The 19,800-nt window shown below is 42.9% G+C and overlaps 1 protein-coding gene across 1 annotated transcript in view; it reads left to right on the forward strand.

The window, feature by feature from the left end:
* DENND4C (DENN domain containing 4C) overlaps window positions 1-19,800 on the forward strand; it is a 107,261-nt gene that overhangs the window by 73,431 nt on the left and 14,030 nt on the right. Inside the window, exons 18-25 of the mRNA XM_054031337.1 lie at window positions 638-766; window positions 1,890-2,034; window positions 2,389-2,535; window positions 5,144-5,269; window positions 8,172-8,303; window positions 9,843-10,999; window positions 14,522-14,702; window positions 16,333-16,442. Coding sequence (XP_053887312.1) covers window positions 638-766; window positions 1,890-2,034; window positions 2,389-2,535; window positions 5,144-5,269; window positions 8,172-8,303; window positions 9,843-10,999; window positions 14,522-14,702; window positions 16,333-16,442 — 2,127 coding nt within the window. The remainder of the gene's footprint in view (window positions 1-637; window positions 767-1,889; window positions 2,035-2,388; window positions 2,536-5,143; window positions 5,270-8,171; window positions 8,304-9,842; window positions 11,000-14,521; window positions 14,703-16,332; window positions 16,443-19,800) is intronic.

Genomic DNA, 19,800 nt, shown 5'->3' on the forward strand with positions numbered 1-19,800 from the left:
TGAAGGTCCCTCTGGCTCCTAGGATCAGGAGCAGCCGAGGGGTCTCCATGTGCTGCGCCCACCACAAGCACGAACTCCGGGGCTCCCATTGGCCGGGGCTTTCAGGCAGCAGAAGCCTGAGTCGGGGCGGGGGGGGGGAGAAGTTGCTTCGGGCCCCGCGGTGGAGAGTGGCGGGAGCCAGGAAAGTTCCTGACCATCGCCGTCTGGCTGGCTTGGCAGGAAACCTTCGCGGTGCTGACCCCTACGGCCGATTACCTGAGCCTGGGAGTTGTAAGTTGCAGCCACTCAGGGTCCCCTTCCCCTCGCTAGGGTTACCATACATCTGTATTTTCCCGGACGTTTTTAGATATTTAAAAACTTCTCCCGGATGATTTAAGGACTATAAAGCCGAACATGTCCAGGAAAATATGGATGTATGGTAACCCTAGATATGTATAATGGAGTAAATGTGAGTATCCTCAGCAGTGTTCCCTGATGCCAACATGATCGTCTTACTGATTAATTTGTGCTCCCTCTCCTGGCCGTTGAGGATTATACTTTGAATGGTAGTTTTTGTGTGCCTTTTCTCTCTTGCAGACTTCAGTACTTGTAATGTTCCTTGAAATTGACCATGTTATGGGTTTCTCAACCTTATTAGGTGTGCTATAGAGTTGTAATGCAGCTCTGCGGACTTTGTGGTCATCCTGTTCAGGCTGTGAGAGTCCTGTTTGAAATGAAAAATGCTGGAGTACAGCCGAATGCAATCACCTATGGTTATTACAACAAGGTAAGAGATCTCTTAGTGAAGCTGAGGCAGGTAAGCAGTCACTTACTTGACACTGTTGTCACTCTCATTGTCTTTGTCCTGCTTTCCTCAGGTGCATTGTGGAGGCTGATAATCTTGAATGGTTGTCATGTAGACCTTCTTGTTTTGTTGATTGGCTGGCTGCCTGATTGGGCTTGCTGGATACACAGACTTAAAATTTACTTATTTTCATGGCTCTGTGCATACTTCACTTTTTACATTTTTCTGTATGTATATATGTCTGAGAGTTCTCTGTCTGGGTTAAGCAAATATGCTGTTGAAATTTAACTGCGATCTCTTCCAATTTTTATCATGCCTAAGTCTTGGAACAGGCCCATAATTAGGGTATATGGCTGAGGATGGGGGATCGAAGAGGTGGTGAAATAGCTTCTTCCCACACATATAACATATAATTTGACCTGATTATTATTATTATTATTATTTTTTTGTAACTCTGCAGACACCAGTCTGCTGTCTTCTAATTCTGTGACACAGCAGATAGAATTGCTGACCTTCCTTTTGGTGAAGGGTGCAGTTCTGCTTCTGCTACTTTGAGAGATCCACAAGCTGAGAGGGAATGTCGCAGTGCAAGTAAATCACTCCAGCTGAAGTCAGTGGGAGTGGAGGGCTTACTGGGGCTCTTGTTGGTACTGCATTGTAAATAACAAATATGCATCCCACAGTCTATTTAAATCGTGCTTTTCACAATCGAATGTTCGTCATTCAGGACTGGTGTTCTACGCACAACCTTGCGACCAGGGGAGAAGGGCTCTTAAAAAAAAAAATCAGTTTTAAAATGTTTGCATTTCACATCTTAAGAGAGCAGTTTTTCTGTAGAGGGTAAGAGGGCAAGCTTACTGACTAAGCAGTAACTACTGTAATGCCTTTGATTTTGCAGGAGTACTTGTGGCACCTTAGAGACTAACAAATTTATTAGAGCATAAGCTTTCGTGGACTACAGCCCATCCGAAGAAGTGGGCTGTAGTCCACGAAAGCTTATGCTCTAATAAATTTGTTAGTCTCTAAGGTGCCACAAGTACTCCTGTTCTTCTTTTTGCGGATACAGACTAACACGGCTGTTACTCTGAAACCTTTGATTTTGCAGGCAGTTTTGGAAAGTCATTGGCCTAGCAGTAACCGCAGTGGTATCTTTCTGTGGACGAAGGTACAGAATGTGGTCCGTGGTGTAGCACAATTTAGGCAATGCCTAAAAAAAGCAACAAGGAGCTCACAGGTGTCTGTGATATCAGGTAATGTATAAATAGTGATTGAAATGGACTCACTTCTGCTGAACTAGAATAGGATTTGCATTCTAATTGATTGCTGCTAGCATGATATTGTATGTGTGTATTTTCTAAATGTTTCCAAGTAAGGAATATTTTTCTAAAGTGCATAAAAATAGGCTGCTGCCAAGTTTATGCTCAGTGATATGAGGGTGTCTCTCACTGAAAACTAAATTGCTTTGGTCCCTTACTCCATATCCTAATTATATTTATGTAACTATAAGTATCTGCTGTGAGCTGGAAAGGTTTGATTGACTTATTTAAAGTTTGACAAGTTTTCAAATCTTCTCTTTACTGACTAGCTCTCGTTCATATCTCTAGCTCCTCGGAATGCCACGGGTGGAAGTGATGGGGACACGGTGAGCCATGGTAGCGTGGATAGTTCTAATGATGCTAACAGTGGGGAGCACACACTCTTCGTCAGAGACTTAGTCAGGCTTGATTCCATTGATAATCACTCTAGCACAGGTACTAGAGTCTGCTGGGTTTCACTACTAACAATTCCACCAACAGCAAACTCCTCTCTCATTTCCTGCTGATTCTTTCCTCCCTAAACACTTTCCCCCTCTTTCTGAGGTTGTGCGATATGAATGGCTGAATCAATATACTTGTAGAAAAGGAAGTATACAGTAGTTGCAGGATATTTCTCTTTATTGCACATTGGTACTCCATGCTCAATGTAGAGTAAACCATGGCACAATGACTAACTCTTTAAACTGATTTTTTGTAATTGTATTGCTGGTGAAGCAGTCACATGGTCCATATTTTATTTTGTCAGGTTTTTTTTTAAGAGAACTCTCCAAGCCTCTAATTATGAGCATTAGCAATTCTTGCTGGCAATTACTCACTCACACGACTGATAAAATCTACTGGACTAAAACAAACTGTGCGTGTAAACTCTCATTTGTGTTTACAAGTGAGGGTGCAAAAGTTGCTCAGACATAATTGGAGACCATTGTTTTCAAATCTGTCTTTAATATTAATTGAGGGTAATTAAAATTCCAGAATCCGGTATGTATGTTTGATCACTGTAGTGCATACTTTATAAATTACAGTTTGCAAACTGCTACCATGGTTTTCAGAACTTCAGAATTAAAATAGTAAATTATCTGAACTTTGCCATACATATAATCTTTGGGAGAATGTCTGAGAGTGGAAAGACTTTTGAAAATCCAGAGAAGAGCTCTGCACTTGAATATGGTGTGTACTCGAACAGACAAATTAGAATGAAATAATTCATCTCCAGAAAATTACCTGAGGTGACAGGTTACCAAAAGCGTTCATCTGCTTTCCTTCCCTACTGTAAATCTGATTATACCCCAGACCATACATTCAACTAAACCTCCTATATATTCGTGCATCACAGGACCTATTGTGCATATGGTTGTCGCACACCCTTTTTCATTTTTTAATATCTTGAATCTTCCTTTAAAGAGAACTTGTACTTGTCTAGATGACTGAACTTTCCTTCTCTCTGCTCTTTGTTACTCTGCTTCTTGCTCTGCGTTCTCTTGGTGCTGCATTTGTCCTTGGCTGTCATGGTGTGGGGTGCAGACTTGTATGGTGTGAAGTCTTGGATGCACATGTGCATTAATTCTGCCTTTTGAGTGTTACTGCTGCAGGTAAATTTCCCATTTATTAATAGGTTATTTTCACTGATGTGCAAGGAGGGTGTGGGGGGAGATTTGTACATGGCTAAAGTGGTGATAGAAGAAAATAAAGATCAAACTTTCTTTCTTATCGAGTTGCTTGTAGAATAGACCCAAAACATAAATTGGTAGTTACTTAGGCTTTTTTAACTCTTATCAATTGTATTCTCCATGTATGTTCTATGGAGATATCAGGCATTCAAAACAAGTTTGTTATTCAGCTCTGTAACTACTAAGGAGCCAGGCGAAATTTCTTTTGGTACTTGAGGGTAATTTGCATTGTACTTTTGTGTTTTGAAACAAGCTCATGTATCCAAAGACTTGCTAATAGGCAGGTTTAGGCAATAGATCTCAACATGCTGTATGTTATGCTATGGAATGAATCCCATCTGTTCTCTGCTAACACTATTTCCATCATAAAAGTTCCTTTTTGGGTGCAAAAAGAGCACAGACGTTATGATAGCTGAGTTTTGGGTTTCTATAAAGTTGACGAGCTGTCTAGGCTGACCACTTTATAGTAACAAGGTGGGTGAGGTGGTAATTTCTTTTTATTGGACCAACTTCTGTTAGTGAGAGAGACAAGATTTCGAGGTACACAGATCTTTTTATCAGGCCTGGGAAAGGTACTGAGTATGTCACAGCTAAATACAAGATCCGACACAGAGTTTAGCATAGGTAGTTACAATATATATGCTAAGGGACCATTCAAGATGAAGTGGCCCATTGACACCCCTGTAGTCTTAGGACAAAAAGTGGGTTAGTGAGTTACAGGTTGTTGTAATAAGCCATACATCCAGTGTCTTTATTAAGACCATGATTTTTAGTGTCTAATAAAGTTATAAATTTAAGCTCCCAGGCTCATCTTTTGAAGGTGTTGTGCAGGTTTCCTTTGAGGGTGAGGACTGATAGGTCAGAGATAGAGTGATTGCTTTGTGAAAAGTGTGCACCCCCAGGTGATATAGTGTGTGTGTTGTCATTTTTCTGAGAGCTCATTCCAGAGCAAAGGGATTCTGTCTGGTTTCTGTGGTGTTTGGGGTTCTGGTTCATGCAGTGTCCAAAATTTCAGTCATCCCTGCCTTTCAGATGAGCTACCATAGTATACTGGTGGGGATGCACTTAGCAAATTGTGCAGTGTACACGTCATTGAGAATGTACTATACTGTAGTATATTGTAGCAAATAGACTATTAAACCTAAAATAGGCTTTTTCATTCTTGTCTTTGCTATTATTTTCTGCTTTTACCATTATCAATTAAATACTGTGTGTATGTTTTGTGTGCTAGGCATTGGTGATCTCCTGACTCAATATTTTTAGCAAAAACTAGATGTAGCACAAACAAGTTGCACTTTAATATTTTAACGTGCAACAGAATTTCTCAGTTTAAAACAGAAAACTGTTAGATTACTTGCTTGTATTCTTTTCAACAGGGGGTCAGTCAGACCAAGGCTATGGATCCAAGGATGAACTCATAAGGGATGATGGAGATAATCTTCTTGCAGCTGAGACACTAGCAGAAAAAGATTCTTCTTGTATAATGGAAGACCTAACAGGAGGTCAAGTATTTAGATTTACATTGATAGGTGTTTATTTTTAAATTTGTCCAGTCCATTTAAAACATTTAGAAAGCTTTTAATAGATGTAATTCACAAAACTACAGTCACCACCTGATTGTCTTTTATTATTCTTGTTTATTTCCTGTCCAAGGGATCAATTGCAGTATAGCTATATCATAACTGGGTTGCTGGCTTGAGTCCAGTCCATGTCAGTAATGACCACAAACAACCATTTTTAATTAACTGTTCTGTGGCCTATTTGAAATTAGTAATGGTGAGCCTAAGTCCAGTTCCCATATCACATTTGGCACTCTTATCTGCAGGGAAGCAAAGGACAGCATGGGTGTGGAGATGATTCCTTTGGTTTCACCCTGTGTCAGGGCTCATAGTTAAGGCTATGTTTTATACCATGGAGGTCATGAAGTCTGCTTCAGCCCCAGGGGCTCTCAGGATTCTGGAGCTGACAGCCAGTGGGGCGGGGTGGGGAGTGGGAGGGAGTTTCCTTGACAGGTGACAGACTCCTGAGGTGGCCCTTCTCAGGGTTCCAGCGACAGACGAGAGCCTCACGTGGGGAGAGGGGGACGCCTTGGGTGAGCGGCTCAGGTGTCCCGTTTTTTCTTTAGGAAATATGGTCACCCTGCAGCTCCCAGCCACCATGGTTGGAGGTGGAACCCCACAGCTCCCAGACACCACAGTGGTGGGGGAGACCATGGAGCCTCAGCAGCAAAAGTCAGACAGGTCATGGCTTCCGTGAATTTTTATTTATTGCCCGTGACTTGTCCATGGCTTTTACTAAAAATAACTATGACAAAATCTAAGCCTTACTCATAGTCATAGAATTTAAGGCCAGAAGGGTTCCCAGATCATCTAGTCTAACCTCTTGTATATCCCAGCCCACCAGTACCACTCAGTACCTCCACACTAAACCCATCAACTGAAATGAGACTGAGATATTACAGCCCTCAGGAGTCTTCCCATTGATAGACCTCCAGTAATAGTTAAGCTTGTGCTGCCATTGCCATGTCACTCTTTGTGAGCAGAGAACACAAGGATTATCAATCTGGCAGCTCTCACCATCACTAAATTCACTTCAAAAAGAAATATATTTAAAGCTGTCATATTTGATAAAATGGAGATGCCATGGCAGAATGTGTGTGACTTGACCAAACCTCCATTGCTCTTTTTATAAAGCTGCTAGACCTTTCACATTGGTATGTAAGTGCTTATCAGTGTTGATGGATATACTTAAGGCATGTCTACACTACAAACTTAAGTTGACCTGTTAGGGTCAACTTACAGCCACTGCAGTGGTTCATGTCCGCACTGCCCTCCTTCTGTTGGTGGTGCGCATCCTCACCAGGAGTGCTTCCACTGATTTAAGAGGGGCAGTGTGGAGGGCTGAGAGCCCGGCATGCCCCCTGGGAGCCCATCTGCCTCCCTCCCCCTCTGGCTCTCTGCTGGGAGCCCGGGCGGCAGCTGAGCTCTAGGTAGAGCTGCGCCCCCTCTCTTACTCCCCCTCTCCCCCCCGCGCTGGGTGACAGTCCCAGCTGTAAGCCCAGCTTTCTTGTCAATTTCATGGCTCCAGCCAGTGTACGTAGCCCGCGGTGTCTACACAGACACTGCATTGTCCTGATTACACCAACATAAACTCTATGCCTCCCATGGAGGTGGAGTTATGTCGGTGTAGGAGGGCACTTGCATCGGCAGGAGCAAGACTGTAGTGTAGACACTGACCTAATTAGGTCAACATAAGCTGTCTTACATCAGCCTAACTCTGTAGTGTAGACCAGGCCTTGTTAATTAGCATAACAACCTTCTAGATTATGCTGTGTACAACTAGAATCAATTGCCCACTTCTTAGAACTAATATTGCCTTTCATCTTCAAAGTGCTTTACAAACATTAATCCCCAAGGCAAGTAGTAGTTCCCTAAATACTGAAGTTAAATGACTTGCTGACTTGATACAGTTCCCTGGATTGGTCAATGGAGTAGAATTTAAGAGACCTGGGTTCTAGTCCCAATTCTGTCATTGACCTGCTTTGTGACCTTGGAGAACTCAGTTTTCAGTCTTGTCTACTTAGATTTTAAGCTCTTCACTGCAGTGTCTGCCTCTTACTGTGTGTTTGTAAAGCTGTAGCACAATGGGACCCTAATTTCAGTTGGAATCTAATCTATTATTAGTACTAACGCAGATGGAATCTGAATTAGTGAGTTCTAGAATCTTTATACTAGCTCCCTGTCCTGTTCTTAACCATCCTTCTCAAGGAAGTCTACCAGATAGGTCCAAGGTGACTTGATGTCACAGTTGGGTATTGTATTTGCCTTTCAGTGTCAATGTGACTCGGAACAGTGCCTGATGTTGTCTATGCTAAGAATGATACCAAGGCACAATACAAGTGAAGAACCTAATTATCTCTTGTTTTTATGGATCCTTTTCTTGGTTTTCTGTAGACATTTTCCTGTAGTTTGAAGAACCATCTATTTTTTTTCTTTTTGAACACATTAAGCTGTAGTTATAGGCATAATTTATATGTGCGAGCACTCTTGGGTTATGAAGCAACAATTGCTGTTCACAATAATATAACCACTTATACAAAATCCATATATGAAGGTCTGAGAATGTTTGTTCCTACTTACACTTTATGCTGCCTGCTATACTTCATCCACACGGTGCAGCTGGTGAGAGAAAACCTGTTCTTATAGAGCCAAATCCTGCAGGCTGTGGAATGTATTAATTTAATTGCAAGAAATGCTCAGCGCCTAGAAAGATTGGCATCTATCGGCACTGTACTAAGAAGAGAACAGCTTGTACATTTTATCGAAAATGTATCTTCCAAAACAATGCAGATAAAGTTACTTGTTTAGACCGCATAATTAAAGGTGGGTTTTCTTACTCTAGAAGTTGGTGGTACTGGTGAAAAGCATCAGCAGAGTGCAGAACCTCATAGTTCAGCAGAACCACCTGCTTGGGGAAGCAGTATTGTGAAAGTTCCATCTGGCATTTTTGATAGCACTGGCAGGAAAAACAGCAGTGGTGAGTCACTGAGTATATTGTTTAACACAGTTGTTATCAACAAAATTTGAAACTGCCTCTGGCTTCTTGTAATTTGTTTAACTTGGATGTTTGGTAAATGGAATCTTGATCTGACAGTATGGTCCCAGGTACAGGACAGTGCAATGGAGAGTCAGGAGACTTCGGTTGTATGCCTGGCTCTGCCACTGACCTGCTGTGTCCCCTTGGGTAAGTCATTTCACCACTCTGCGCCTCTGTTTTGTATCTGTAAAATGGCAATAATATTTGCCTTCCCCTGTAAAGCACTTTGAGATCTATGGATGGAAAATGCTATGAAAGAGGCAGTATTGTTGTGACTACTGCCAATTGTTGGTGGATGGTCTTTTGTCCTGATAAGTGGAATTACCAATTACTAGAAGACACCATTTTAACTTTAACATTACTATCTGGGATTTGCAGAGATGTAGCACGTTTGTCACTTTATTGTGATGCCCATGGAGTGGACATTCTCTATCCTGTGATAGGAATACAGCTTACTACCGGCTACCCAGTGTTGGTGGCAGGGACAGCTGCAAGAGTCCCAGAGTGCTAGGTCAGCATGTAACTGGTGTGGGAAGATTGAGTCTGACTCAGGCGGTGGTAAAGCACGTCATAGACTTGCTGCACATGTCAGCTAAGGGAACTGACAGCTGTTAGAAGAACAGACAGAATCAGTGAGAGATTGAGACACATACAGACCTAAGCACCTTTAAATCACCTAGTGGGGTCCCATTGAAGTAGTATTACTATACCCACTAAGCAGTCGTTACTGCCGTTATGTTTCATTAGGCTTACATTAATTGTCTGGGTAATCTTGATTGAAGTGGGGTGTACTGTAATATTCAGAGGTTTGGTGCTCTCAGTACAAAGGCAACTTCAGGCATAAGCTAAGAAGAAGGCTATTAAAGAAGGAATCTGGAGTAGCGCTAGGACTACTATGGTGAGTTCCTGACAGACCAATCCCAAATTACTCTTCTCTAGTTATGGTGATCCTTTCTCCAAAAACACGTATCTATGTTCTTGACACATGCAGTAGATGTCTTTGGGACTTAAATTCTCCCCAGAATTATTTGTCCTGCGTGCTTCACTGTTGTTTTGGAAGCAGTACCACAGACAATGCAATCTGAGAGCTAAAGACGTTGGCAATAAACTGAGCATAGAGAGGGTAGAGTCCACCCTTTTTGGGAAAAGAAATGATGCAGAGTGAAGCAGGTGGACCACTGAGCTTGGTGGAAAGAGGAAGTGACAAATGTCCATCTTTGCTTGGGTGCTGCAGCCTGCTCATGCAGGCTAATAGTATGCGTCAGTAACGAAAGCACTAACTTTAGCTTTAATCTTTCCACATGTAATTTGTGACTCAGTGGTACTTCTGTAGAATTGCTCTAAAGTATATTTGCCACTTTCTTATTAGGAAACTTGTAAATAACCCAGACCATATGACCTTCATTTAAATTATTTCCTTAGCAGTATGTGTTGGGGGAAAACAAGGTATCACATTAATGCCATGTGCTTTCTTTTTAGGAACTGCATCTAGCCCACTCTTTATAACTCAGGATCCAGTTGAAGATTCAGTCTTTCATGATGCTTCTCCCAAGAAAACAGGTGAAAAAGGGCAGAAGAGACAAAAGCTCTTTTCAGAGAGGAGCTGCAGTTTTAGCACTGAAAGCAGAGCAGGTATGCTGCTGAAGAAAGGCAGTTTGGACTTGAACTCTAGTGAAATAGCAATAATGATGGGAGCAGATGCCAAGATCCTCACAGCAGCTTTATCCGGGGCCAAAACTTCACCCCCTCACACTAGTAAATCCAGTAGCTTTGACGGTATGGGTGACCAGCAGGTCTCTGGGCTGAGTGGCACCAGGACTCATGTGAGCGAAGGTGCTCAGGAACTAGAGCTTAAGTCTTCACCAGTGCTGGAGGAGCCTGAGGAAGGGCAAGAGTACCTTGAGAACGGAGGTGAGGACAGTGCAACCAGAGCTGAAAACGTTCATGCCAAACTTCTGGATGGTAATCAGCCCCCAAACCAGAAAACAGATGCCAGAGATGCAGTGACTAAAAGGAATAGCTTCTATGGAGTGATTAAGCCTGTTGAAAGGGAAGATGTTGAAGTGGGCTTGGACCCTTTATCTTTGCTGGCTACGGAGAGTATAGAACCAAAACCCTCAGAGCCTGAAGAAAAGATTGTGTCACCAGTTGTAGCACGTAATCTGGCAGATGAAATAGAAAGCTATATGAATCTAAAGAGCCCCCTGGGTAGCAAGTCTTCCAGCATGGAACTTCACAGGCAAGAGAGCAGAGAAGCAGCAGCCCCTAGTACACTTAGTTGCTCCCAAGAGAGGAGATCAAGCTTACCTTCAGATTCTGTCCCACCAGCCCCAGAGAAGAGTGAAAATCGGAAAAGTCCTTTAGTTTCCAGGTCTAAAACCTTTACGGGGCGACCAAAGCATCAAACCCATTCACGAGTTCAAAAGGAGCGGCCTCCATCATTAAGGGTGTTGGGTCGCTCTTCACAGCATGGCTCATTGGGGTCTGTGGTAACAAGTTTATCCAATCTGAAGCTAGACAATATACTCTCTGGACCGAAAATAGATGTTCTGAAGTCTGGAATGAAACAAGCAGCTAATGTAGCCAGTAGGATGTGGGGCTCTGTAACCTCACAATATAACTACTCGGATGATGAGGCAAGTAGATTTTAGTTTGATATTTCCTGTGCAGAAGGGGGCATTGCTGTTCAAGATATTTAACTATTTAAAGTGCCTTATTTTTTTTTATAATCTATTTATTCAATTTTTATTTTTATTTTTTGTTGAGTCAATAAATTTTTGGTGTGTGTGTGTGTGTGTGTGTGTTAGCACTAGAGATAAAACTATGGCCTGGCATTCTCAGCAATTGTTTTATTTAAGAAACTGTGAGCAAAAATCACTTTGAAGTGGACATCATTTATCAAAACACTTCATGAAACCAGATCAAGATTTATTACATTATTATATGACACTATATGTGATTTCCCCCCCCCACTCCCACCCCCAAGGGCTTTTGTAGTGAAGATAAATTGAATTCCAGAGTTTAAAGAAGCTAAATTGGTGGCAGATTGGGGATTTAAAAACAAAGTTTGTAGAGGACATCCAGGCAGTATGATTAAACAGCATCCTTCAGGAATTTGGAGGGAAAAAAAATTAGGAGAATGGGGAGAGGGGACTAAACTGATTCAAGGGAAGGCACTAGAACTCGATCCAAGGGGGAGGAATGATTTTTTTTTAAATTTTTTTTAAAAAAATTCTTCTCTCCTCTCCTTCCCCTACCTCCCAATGCATGTTATGTCCTTATATCTGTAAATATATTTATATTTCCCCTTTTGAAAAGACTCTTGATCCAATTTTCCTCTCTAGCTGCTGTCTCTCTTTCTCCTAAGTTTTCTCTCCAAATTACTGGAGCATATTATTTACTCATACTGCCTGGATTCCCTCTCTTCCAATTTTCTGTTTTTAATCCCCACCGTGGCTTCTGTTCTTTCCACTCTATTTTAAACTGTCCTAACCAAGGTCACTATTAGTATCTTTTAACTAAATCTAAAACGCGCAGCTTTTTTTTTTTTTTTTTTTTGGCCTTGTCAACACTGGTTTTCCACTTGTGAGGTAACTCCCTTCTCTTCATGTGTCAGTATAATAATGCCTGCATCTGTAATTTTCACTCCATGCATCTGAAGAAGTGGGTTTTTTACCCACGAAAGCTTATGCCCAAATAAATCTGTTAGTCTTTAAGGTGCCACCGGACTCTTTGTAGCTTTTCCTTAGTCTTCTTGATCTGTCTGATGCCTATGACAATTATCACTTACTCCTTTCCTTTCCTTCCTCACTTGGCTTCCATGACTGGGTTTTCCTGGCTGTCTTTCTACCTTGCTGATTTTTCCTTCAGTATTTCCTTTAATAATACTTCATCATTTCACCTCCCCTCCTATTTTGGCATCCCTCCGACTTTCTGTTCTCAGTCCCTGTCTCTCTTTGTATCCCTGTGCTGAGAATTCTATATCTTTCTCCACCATCAAGTCTTGCATCTTAATTAGCTGCCTCTCTGTCCTGTCCTTCTCCTCTGGGATGTCCCATACAAACTCTGGCTGTTCAAAATTGAGCTTCTTGTCCTTTCTTTCTCATCCCTGTCCTTTGCCACCCTTCTCTGCTGTTTAACAACTACACTGTCCTCCTTGTCTCCCACGATCACAACTTCTAGGTCAGGGGTCAGCAACCTTTCAGAAGTGGTGTGCCAAGTTCACTGTAATTTAAGGTTTCCTGTGCCAGTAATACATTTTAACGTTTGTAGAAGGTCTCTCTCTGTCTATATTATCTAAATAAAGTATTGTATTTAAAGTAAATAAGGTTTCTTAAAATATTTAAGAAGCTTCATTTAAAATAAAATTAAAATGCAGATCTTATCAATTTAGTGTGATCCTTGTCTGGGGTTCCAGCCGCTGGCCCTGCTCAGCCGGCAGTGGGCTGAGTGGGCTGGTGGCGGGCTGAGCAGGGCCGGTGGGAGGCTGAGTGGCTCAGTCCGCTGCCAGTCTGGGGTGCCTGGCAGCACTCAGCCTGCTGCCGGTCTGGGGTTCGGCTGACGGTCCTTTGCCAGTCGGGGTCCCAGTCGGCGGCCCTGCTCAGCCTCCTGCTGGCCTGGGTGAGCAGAACCCCAGGCTGGTAGCGGGCTGAGGGGGGCCGGCGGTCAGGATCCCAGCTGGCAGGAGCTGATGGGACGGAACCCCAGACTGGCAGTGGGCTGAGTGGTTCAGCCCTCTGCTGGTCTGGGATCCCGGCCACCAGCCCCGCTCAGCCCGCTGCCAGCTGAGTGAATGGAACCCCAGACCGGCAGTAGGCTGAGCGGGGCTGGTGGTTGGAACCCCAGACAAGGATCCCAGACCCTGCTCAGCCTGCTACCGGTCTGGGCTGAGTGGGGCCAGTGGCCGGGACCTCAGACCGGCAGCGGGCTGAGCGGCTCAGTCTGCTGCCGGTCTGAGGTCCCGGCCGCTGGCTCCACTCAGCCCGCTGCCAGCCTGGGGTTCCATTCACCCAGGCTGGCAGGAGGCTGAGCGGGGCCGCCGGCTGGGACCCCGACTGGCAAGGGTCTGGCAGCCGGAACCCCAGACCAGCAGTAGGCTAAGTGCTGCCGGCATCCCAGACTGGCAGCGGACTGAGCCGCTCAGCCTGCTGCCAGCTGAGTGAAATGGAACCCCAGGCCGGCAGCAGGCTCAGCGGCTCAGCCCGCCGCCACTCTGGGGCTCCGGCTGCCGACTCCTGCCAGTCGGGGTCTCAGCCGCTGGTCTGCTCCGCCCACTGCCAGCCTGGGGTTCCTTGGGGGTCCCCAGGCCAGCAGTGGGCACGGAGTGGGGCCGGCGGCCGGGACCCCGGCTGGCAACAGGGCAGCAGCCGGAACCCCAGAGCGGCGGTGGGCTGAGCCACTCAGCCCGCTGCCGCGTGCCATCAAAAATCAGCTCGTGTGCCACCGATTGCCGACCCCTTTTCTAGGTCATCTTTCTGACTCTTCCCTATATCCAGTATCCAAAACTGTAACTTTTGCTTTTTTTGGTCTTTCTGCCATTCTCCTCTGTCCCCCTCCAATCCATCTGAAATGCAATTGCTGAAATAATCTTCTCTTGCCATTCTAACTGTTGTCACTCCACTCTTTAGATCCCCTTTTATTTCTTTTTACCAGAAACTCAGTTTGTCCTCACTTCCAAGGCCCCACAGACTTTCTTACCCTCACCTGTGTCTGTGTTCTCCTTTACTTCAACTACCATTCCTTTCTTTTTCTCCTGCTTTTGCCCTTAGTACTCCCTATTTTTTGTCTCCCCGCCTTGGTCTTTGCACCTGTTTTTTCTCACTGATCCCCCACCTGGAAACAATCAATGTTCTGTTTTGTCACGAATATTCTCCTCCTTCAAATCGTTTCTTAAAACTCTCTTCTGTCAGCTCTCCTTACCACCAGTAGTCTGCGGTGTCCTTCCTTCCATGAGCCCTTCGCCAATATGTTTTCTTGCTGGTATGACTTGCCTCACTTGGACTGTATGGGTCGGCATGAGATGTAATCGGTTTTGTAAAGAAAGTGTAAACCTATAGTGCTGCATGAATTACTTTTAATAATGATTAAATGTCAAAGAAATATACGTGGTTCTGAAAATACTGGAACAAAATGTTAAGTTCCTTCTTTTTGAATTAAAGGAAGAAACCCATCGACCAGACTTCACCTTTCCTCCTGGTTTTGAAGATCATATCTTAGGAGACAATCTGTCATCAAAACCAGGAATCCCTGGGTTAGTAACCAGTGAACTCACACAAAGCACTACCAGTCTTGGCAGCAGCAACAGCAGCGGAGATGTAGGGAAACAGCACTACACAACAGGTTTGAATTTTTCCTTCTTAATTCACTATTTTTGGAATATAATGAAAAGGGGAAGCTGCTGTTCATCAATACAAGAGTGAAATGGCTCAATGCAGTGGGATCAGTAGCACTATCAAACACAAGAATTCATCTGCAAATGTGAGTTGATACACTTTGGAAAGACTAATAGCCTTCTCTTATAAGTACAACATAGTGAATACATCTTTGTTATGTAAAACAAAATATGTTCATGGTGCTTTGTACAAGATGGTCAGCTATAACAGGATTTCCTGAGTCTGGAGAGCCTGGAAGATATTACATCTTTTTCTTTTTTTGTTTAATTCTTATAGCTATGCTAAACCTACTTATTCATATAAAATCAGCGTTCTATCCATGAGTATCCCCAGAATATGAATATTAATATTAATAATAATAAATAAAAAATGAGCAGCCAGATTTTTCAAAACGCTCATTTAGCCATCTAAATGATGTGGCCAGATCTTCAAAAGTGCACAGCACCATTTTGAACAATAGGAGCTGCTGGGTGCTGAGTTGTTGTGAAGCTCTGAAGTGGTTAGTGGGTATATCTGAGTGTGTACGTTGTTGGTGTCTTCTTCTCAGTCCTAAAACTGAATGAACTTTGATATCCTCAGTGATCAGGATTACAAACCACTCTGGCCCAGGACAGGAAGGGGCTAATGGTCTATCCTGGGTATTGGGACTTAAATTTGCCCAATCCTGCAACATCTACTACAATTGTTAAGTCGGAGGGAGGGCCTTCCACATACCTCTCATCAGGAGGGAATATTATATAAGGGAGAAGTCAGGTTTGGAGAGCAGCTGCCCTAATCAGGGCAACGCACATGCCTAGAGGGAGATGGATTGCAGACCTAAGGATTGCAGCCTGCAGATGGGGGACTTCCCTTGGAAAGGAAAGGCTCAGTCAAGACTGCCTGCTGTGAGTGGCAGAAGTTGACCAGGACTCTGAACAAATGGGACTAAAGGGGGTTTCCTCTCTGGAACTGATCCCAGCCTATACTCCACTTAGGCAGCAGGATTTTGATGGTTTTGCTAGTTTTTTCTTTTCTTTTTTTTTTTTCCAGTTGAATAAAGAAGTTGACCTCCCCCTCAACCCTTAGTATCACCCACAGGCTTATCCTATTTTTTTGGCTCAGCCAAAACCAGTGAGTGCCTGATGTGACACTTGCACCCCTAGCTTGGTGTTTCTTCTCATTGGTTTCCTTTTCTTGTGTGGCTATATCAATATTCAAGAGATGTAGGCATTGTACAATAACAAATACTTGGACAATTCTTTTTGCTCTTCAACTTCCTTTCTCTTTGGTGAAATCTGTTAGACATACCATTCCTATCACTTTTCCTCCCCCCCCCCCCCCAATTTCCTTGTGCCAATACATCATATATTTATTAATGATGCACAAAAACTACTTGGAAATGCTGATGGCAAATTTAGGACTCTATTGTAATGTTTACATAACAATATTGCTGCTATAAACTTACTCATACAGAACCTTGGAATTAATTCTTCTGTAGTCTTGGCAATGTCACTTTTTTTCTGGGTTAGTAAATTATCCATTTGAAGAAAAATAAACTTCATTTACGTTGGATAAAGAATCTAACTACTCCTGTACAGGTGAGGTTTCGTTCCCAAGAAGTATGAAAGGTCTGGATTCTGAGAAGTCAGAACATGGATCCTCCCACAATACCAGTTTGTCCAGCATCTTCCAGAACTGTGCAATGGAGGTAAAATGATGTCTAAATTTTTATTTTAAAAAATATTTTGGTATGAAGAAACACACTTAGTATATGGGCTTCTTATATTCTCATGGTGCAAAATGCCCTTTCATTCTTTTAACTTCATTAGGAAGAATTCAACACCTTCAGGGTCAAATCCTACAATAATTTTAAATGCAAATGAATTTAAATAAACAAGGGGGGGAGAGGGGACAACCAAGTTCCTTCAGAATCATTCTTCTTTGATAACTACTCCTTACTAAGGCCATGTCTTCACTTACACTGCTTTGGTCGATGCAGCGGGGGTCGATTTAGCAGGTTTGGTGAAGACCTGCTAAATCAACAGCAGAGTGCTCTCCGGTTGACTCCAGTACTCCACGGAAGCGAGAAGAGTAAGGTAAGTTGAAGGGAAAGTGTCTCCTATTGATGCAGCACAGTGTAGATACCGTGGTAAGTCGACCTAAGCTATGTTGACTCCAGTTATGTTATTCACATGGCTGGAGTAGTGTAACTTAGGTTGACTTACTGAGATAGTGTAGACAAGGCCTAATGGGAAACTGAATTAGCATGCTACTATCAGCATCTCCCATTGCTGCCTATTGGTGCATTTTAACCTTTTGTTTGATGTCTACATGACTAACACAAACAGCTTTGCCTCATGATAGCAGTTCCTGCAGCTCTTTCAATTCAGGTATCCAGGACCCAAACTGTCTCTCTGTTTTAAACAACTGTTTGATCTCCTGGAGGATTGAGGAGCCTATCTTAACTGTTGCACTACACAGTGTGATGAAAAATAAAGGATAGTAAAAGAAAATCCTTACTACAGACTTTGAAGTGCAACTCATTGTGTTCAAAGAATGAAACTTCAAGAAAATGGGAGTCATAGAAAATAGACTTGAAAAGAATAGAGGTCATATAGTCCATTCCCTCCTCCATTACTTGATTCTTTTAAAACTGGACCTCACCAAGTCCTGGGACTTCCACCAGTGAAAACTTGCTTCAACCAACCAAGTTAAAAAGAGCAAAACATAGCTCTATCTCTCATTACTATCTGAATGTAACCCAGATCATCCCTGATCACAGCTAGAACTACAAAACTTAACGTTATTGGCATCAAGCTATATTTCAACATCATTTACCAGCTCCATGTGTGGAATTTGTTTTACATATAATTCTGCAGTATTGTATCTCGTGATAGAAAAGGTGAAAGGAGTAAGTATGTGCATTTGAACTCCTTCCTGCCTTGTGATGGAGATTGAGAAAAGCTGCAGATTTCTTCAGTGTTCCTCCACACATCCGTGTTTTCAATGTGTGAAGCTTTTACAAAGTGTCCTTATTTGTAAAGGCCTAGTAAAAACAGGAACGTACAGATTTATAATAAACACTTTAGAGGCATTTTGTCAGTTGTTTGTATGCTTCATGTATGTTGAATGTGTCAAAAATGGCATGTAATTGCTAAATAAGAGCTGTTCTTCTTTATTTAGCACTTACATAGTGCTTTTAATAGATCTCAAATCACTTGACAAAATGGATGAATGTTGTTCCCATTTTATAGGTAGACAGCAATCCACAAAAAGGCTAACCAAGTGGCCTTTAGCATAGCGAGTAAGTGGCAGGGCTGAGAATAGAATCCAGATCTTCAGACTGTCATTCTGATGCCATATAGACTTTAAGGTCAGAAGGGACCATTATGATCATCTAGTCTGACCTCCTGCACAACGTAGGCCACAGAATCTCACCCACCCACTCCTGTAACAAACCCCTAACCTATGTCTGAGTTATTGAAGTCCTCAAATCGTGGTTTAAAGACCTCAAGGTGCAGAGAATCCTCCAGCAAGTGACTTGTGCCCCACGCTGCAGAGGAAGGCAAAAAACCTCCAGGGCCTCTGCCAATCTGCCCTGGAGGAAAAATTCTTCCCGACCCCAAATATGGCGATCAGTTAAACCCTGAGCATGTGGGCAAGACTCACCAGCCAGCACCCAGGAAAGAATTCTCTGTAGTAACTCAGATCCCATCCCATCACAGACCATTGGGCATATTTACCTGCTAATAATCAAAGATCAATTTAATTGCCAAAATTAGGCTATCCCATCATACCATCCCTCCATAAACTTATCAAGCTTAGTCTTGAAGCCAGATATGTCTTTTGCCCCCACTTCTCCCCTTGGAAGGTTGTTCCAGAACTTCACTCCTCTACTGGTTAGAAACCTTCGTCTAATTTCAAGTCTAAACTTCCTAATGTCCAGTTTATATCCATTTGTTCTTGTGTCCACATTGGTACTAAGCTTGATTCCTCCCCCTCCCTGATATTTATCCCTCTGTTATATTTATAAAGAGCAATCATATCTCCCCCCCAGCCTTCTTTTGGTTAGGCTAAACAAGCCAAGCTCTTTGAGTCTCCTTTCATAAGACAGGTTTTCCATTTCTCAGATCATCCTAGTAGCCCTTCTCTGTACCTGTTCCAGTTTGAATTCATCCTTCTTAAACATGGGAGACCAGAACTGCACACAATATTCCAGATGAGGTCTCACCAGTGCCTTGTATAACGGTACTAACACCTCCTTATCTCTACTGGAAATACCTCGCCTGATGCATCCCAAGCCCACGTTAGCTTTTTTAATGGCCATATCACATTGGCGGCTCATAGTCATCCTGTGATCAACCAATACTCTGAGTTCCTTCTCCTCCTCTGTTATTTCCAACTGATGTGTCCCCAATTCTTGTTATTAATCCCTAAATGCATGACCTTGCACTTTTCACTATTAAATTTCATCCTATTACTACTATTCCAGTTTACAAGGTCATCCACATCTTCCTGGATGATATCCCGGTCCTTCTCTGTATTAGCAATACCTCCCAGCTTTGTAATCCCCAAACTTTATTAGCACATTCCCACTTTTTATGCCAAGGTCAGTAATAAAAAGATTGGTCCCAAAACGGATCCCAGAGGAACTCCACTAGTAACCTCCCTCCAGCCTGACAGGTCACCTTTCAGTATGACCCGTTGTAGTCTCCCCTTTAACCAGTTCCTTATCCACCTTTCAATTTTCATATTGATCCCCATCTTTTCCAATTTAGCTAATAATTCCCCATGTGGAACCGTATCAAATGCCTTCCTGAAATAGAGGTAAACCGGATCCACTGCGTTTCCTTTGTCTAAAAAATCTGTTACCTTCTCAAAGAAGGAGATCAGGTTGGTTTGGCACGATCTACCTTTTGTAAAACCATGTTGTATTTTGTCCCAATAACCATTGACCTCAATGTCCTTAACTACTTTCTCCTCCAAAATTTTTTCCAAGACCTTGCATACTACAGATGTCAAACTAACAGGCCTATAGTTACTCGGATCACTTTTTTTTTTCCTTT

This window comes from Malaclemys terrapin, chromosome 6 (assembly GCF_027887155.1).
Source record: "Malaclemys terrapin pileata isolate rMalTer1 chromosome 6, rMalTer1.hap1, whole genome shotgun sequence".
Lineage (NCBI taxonomy): Eukaryota > Metazoa > Chordata > Testudines > Emydidae > Malaclemys > Malaclemys terrapin.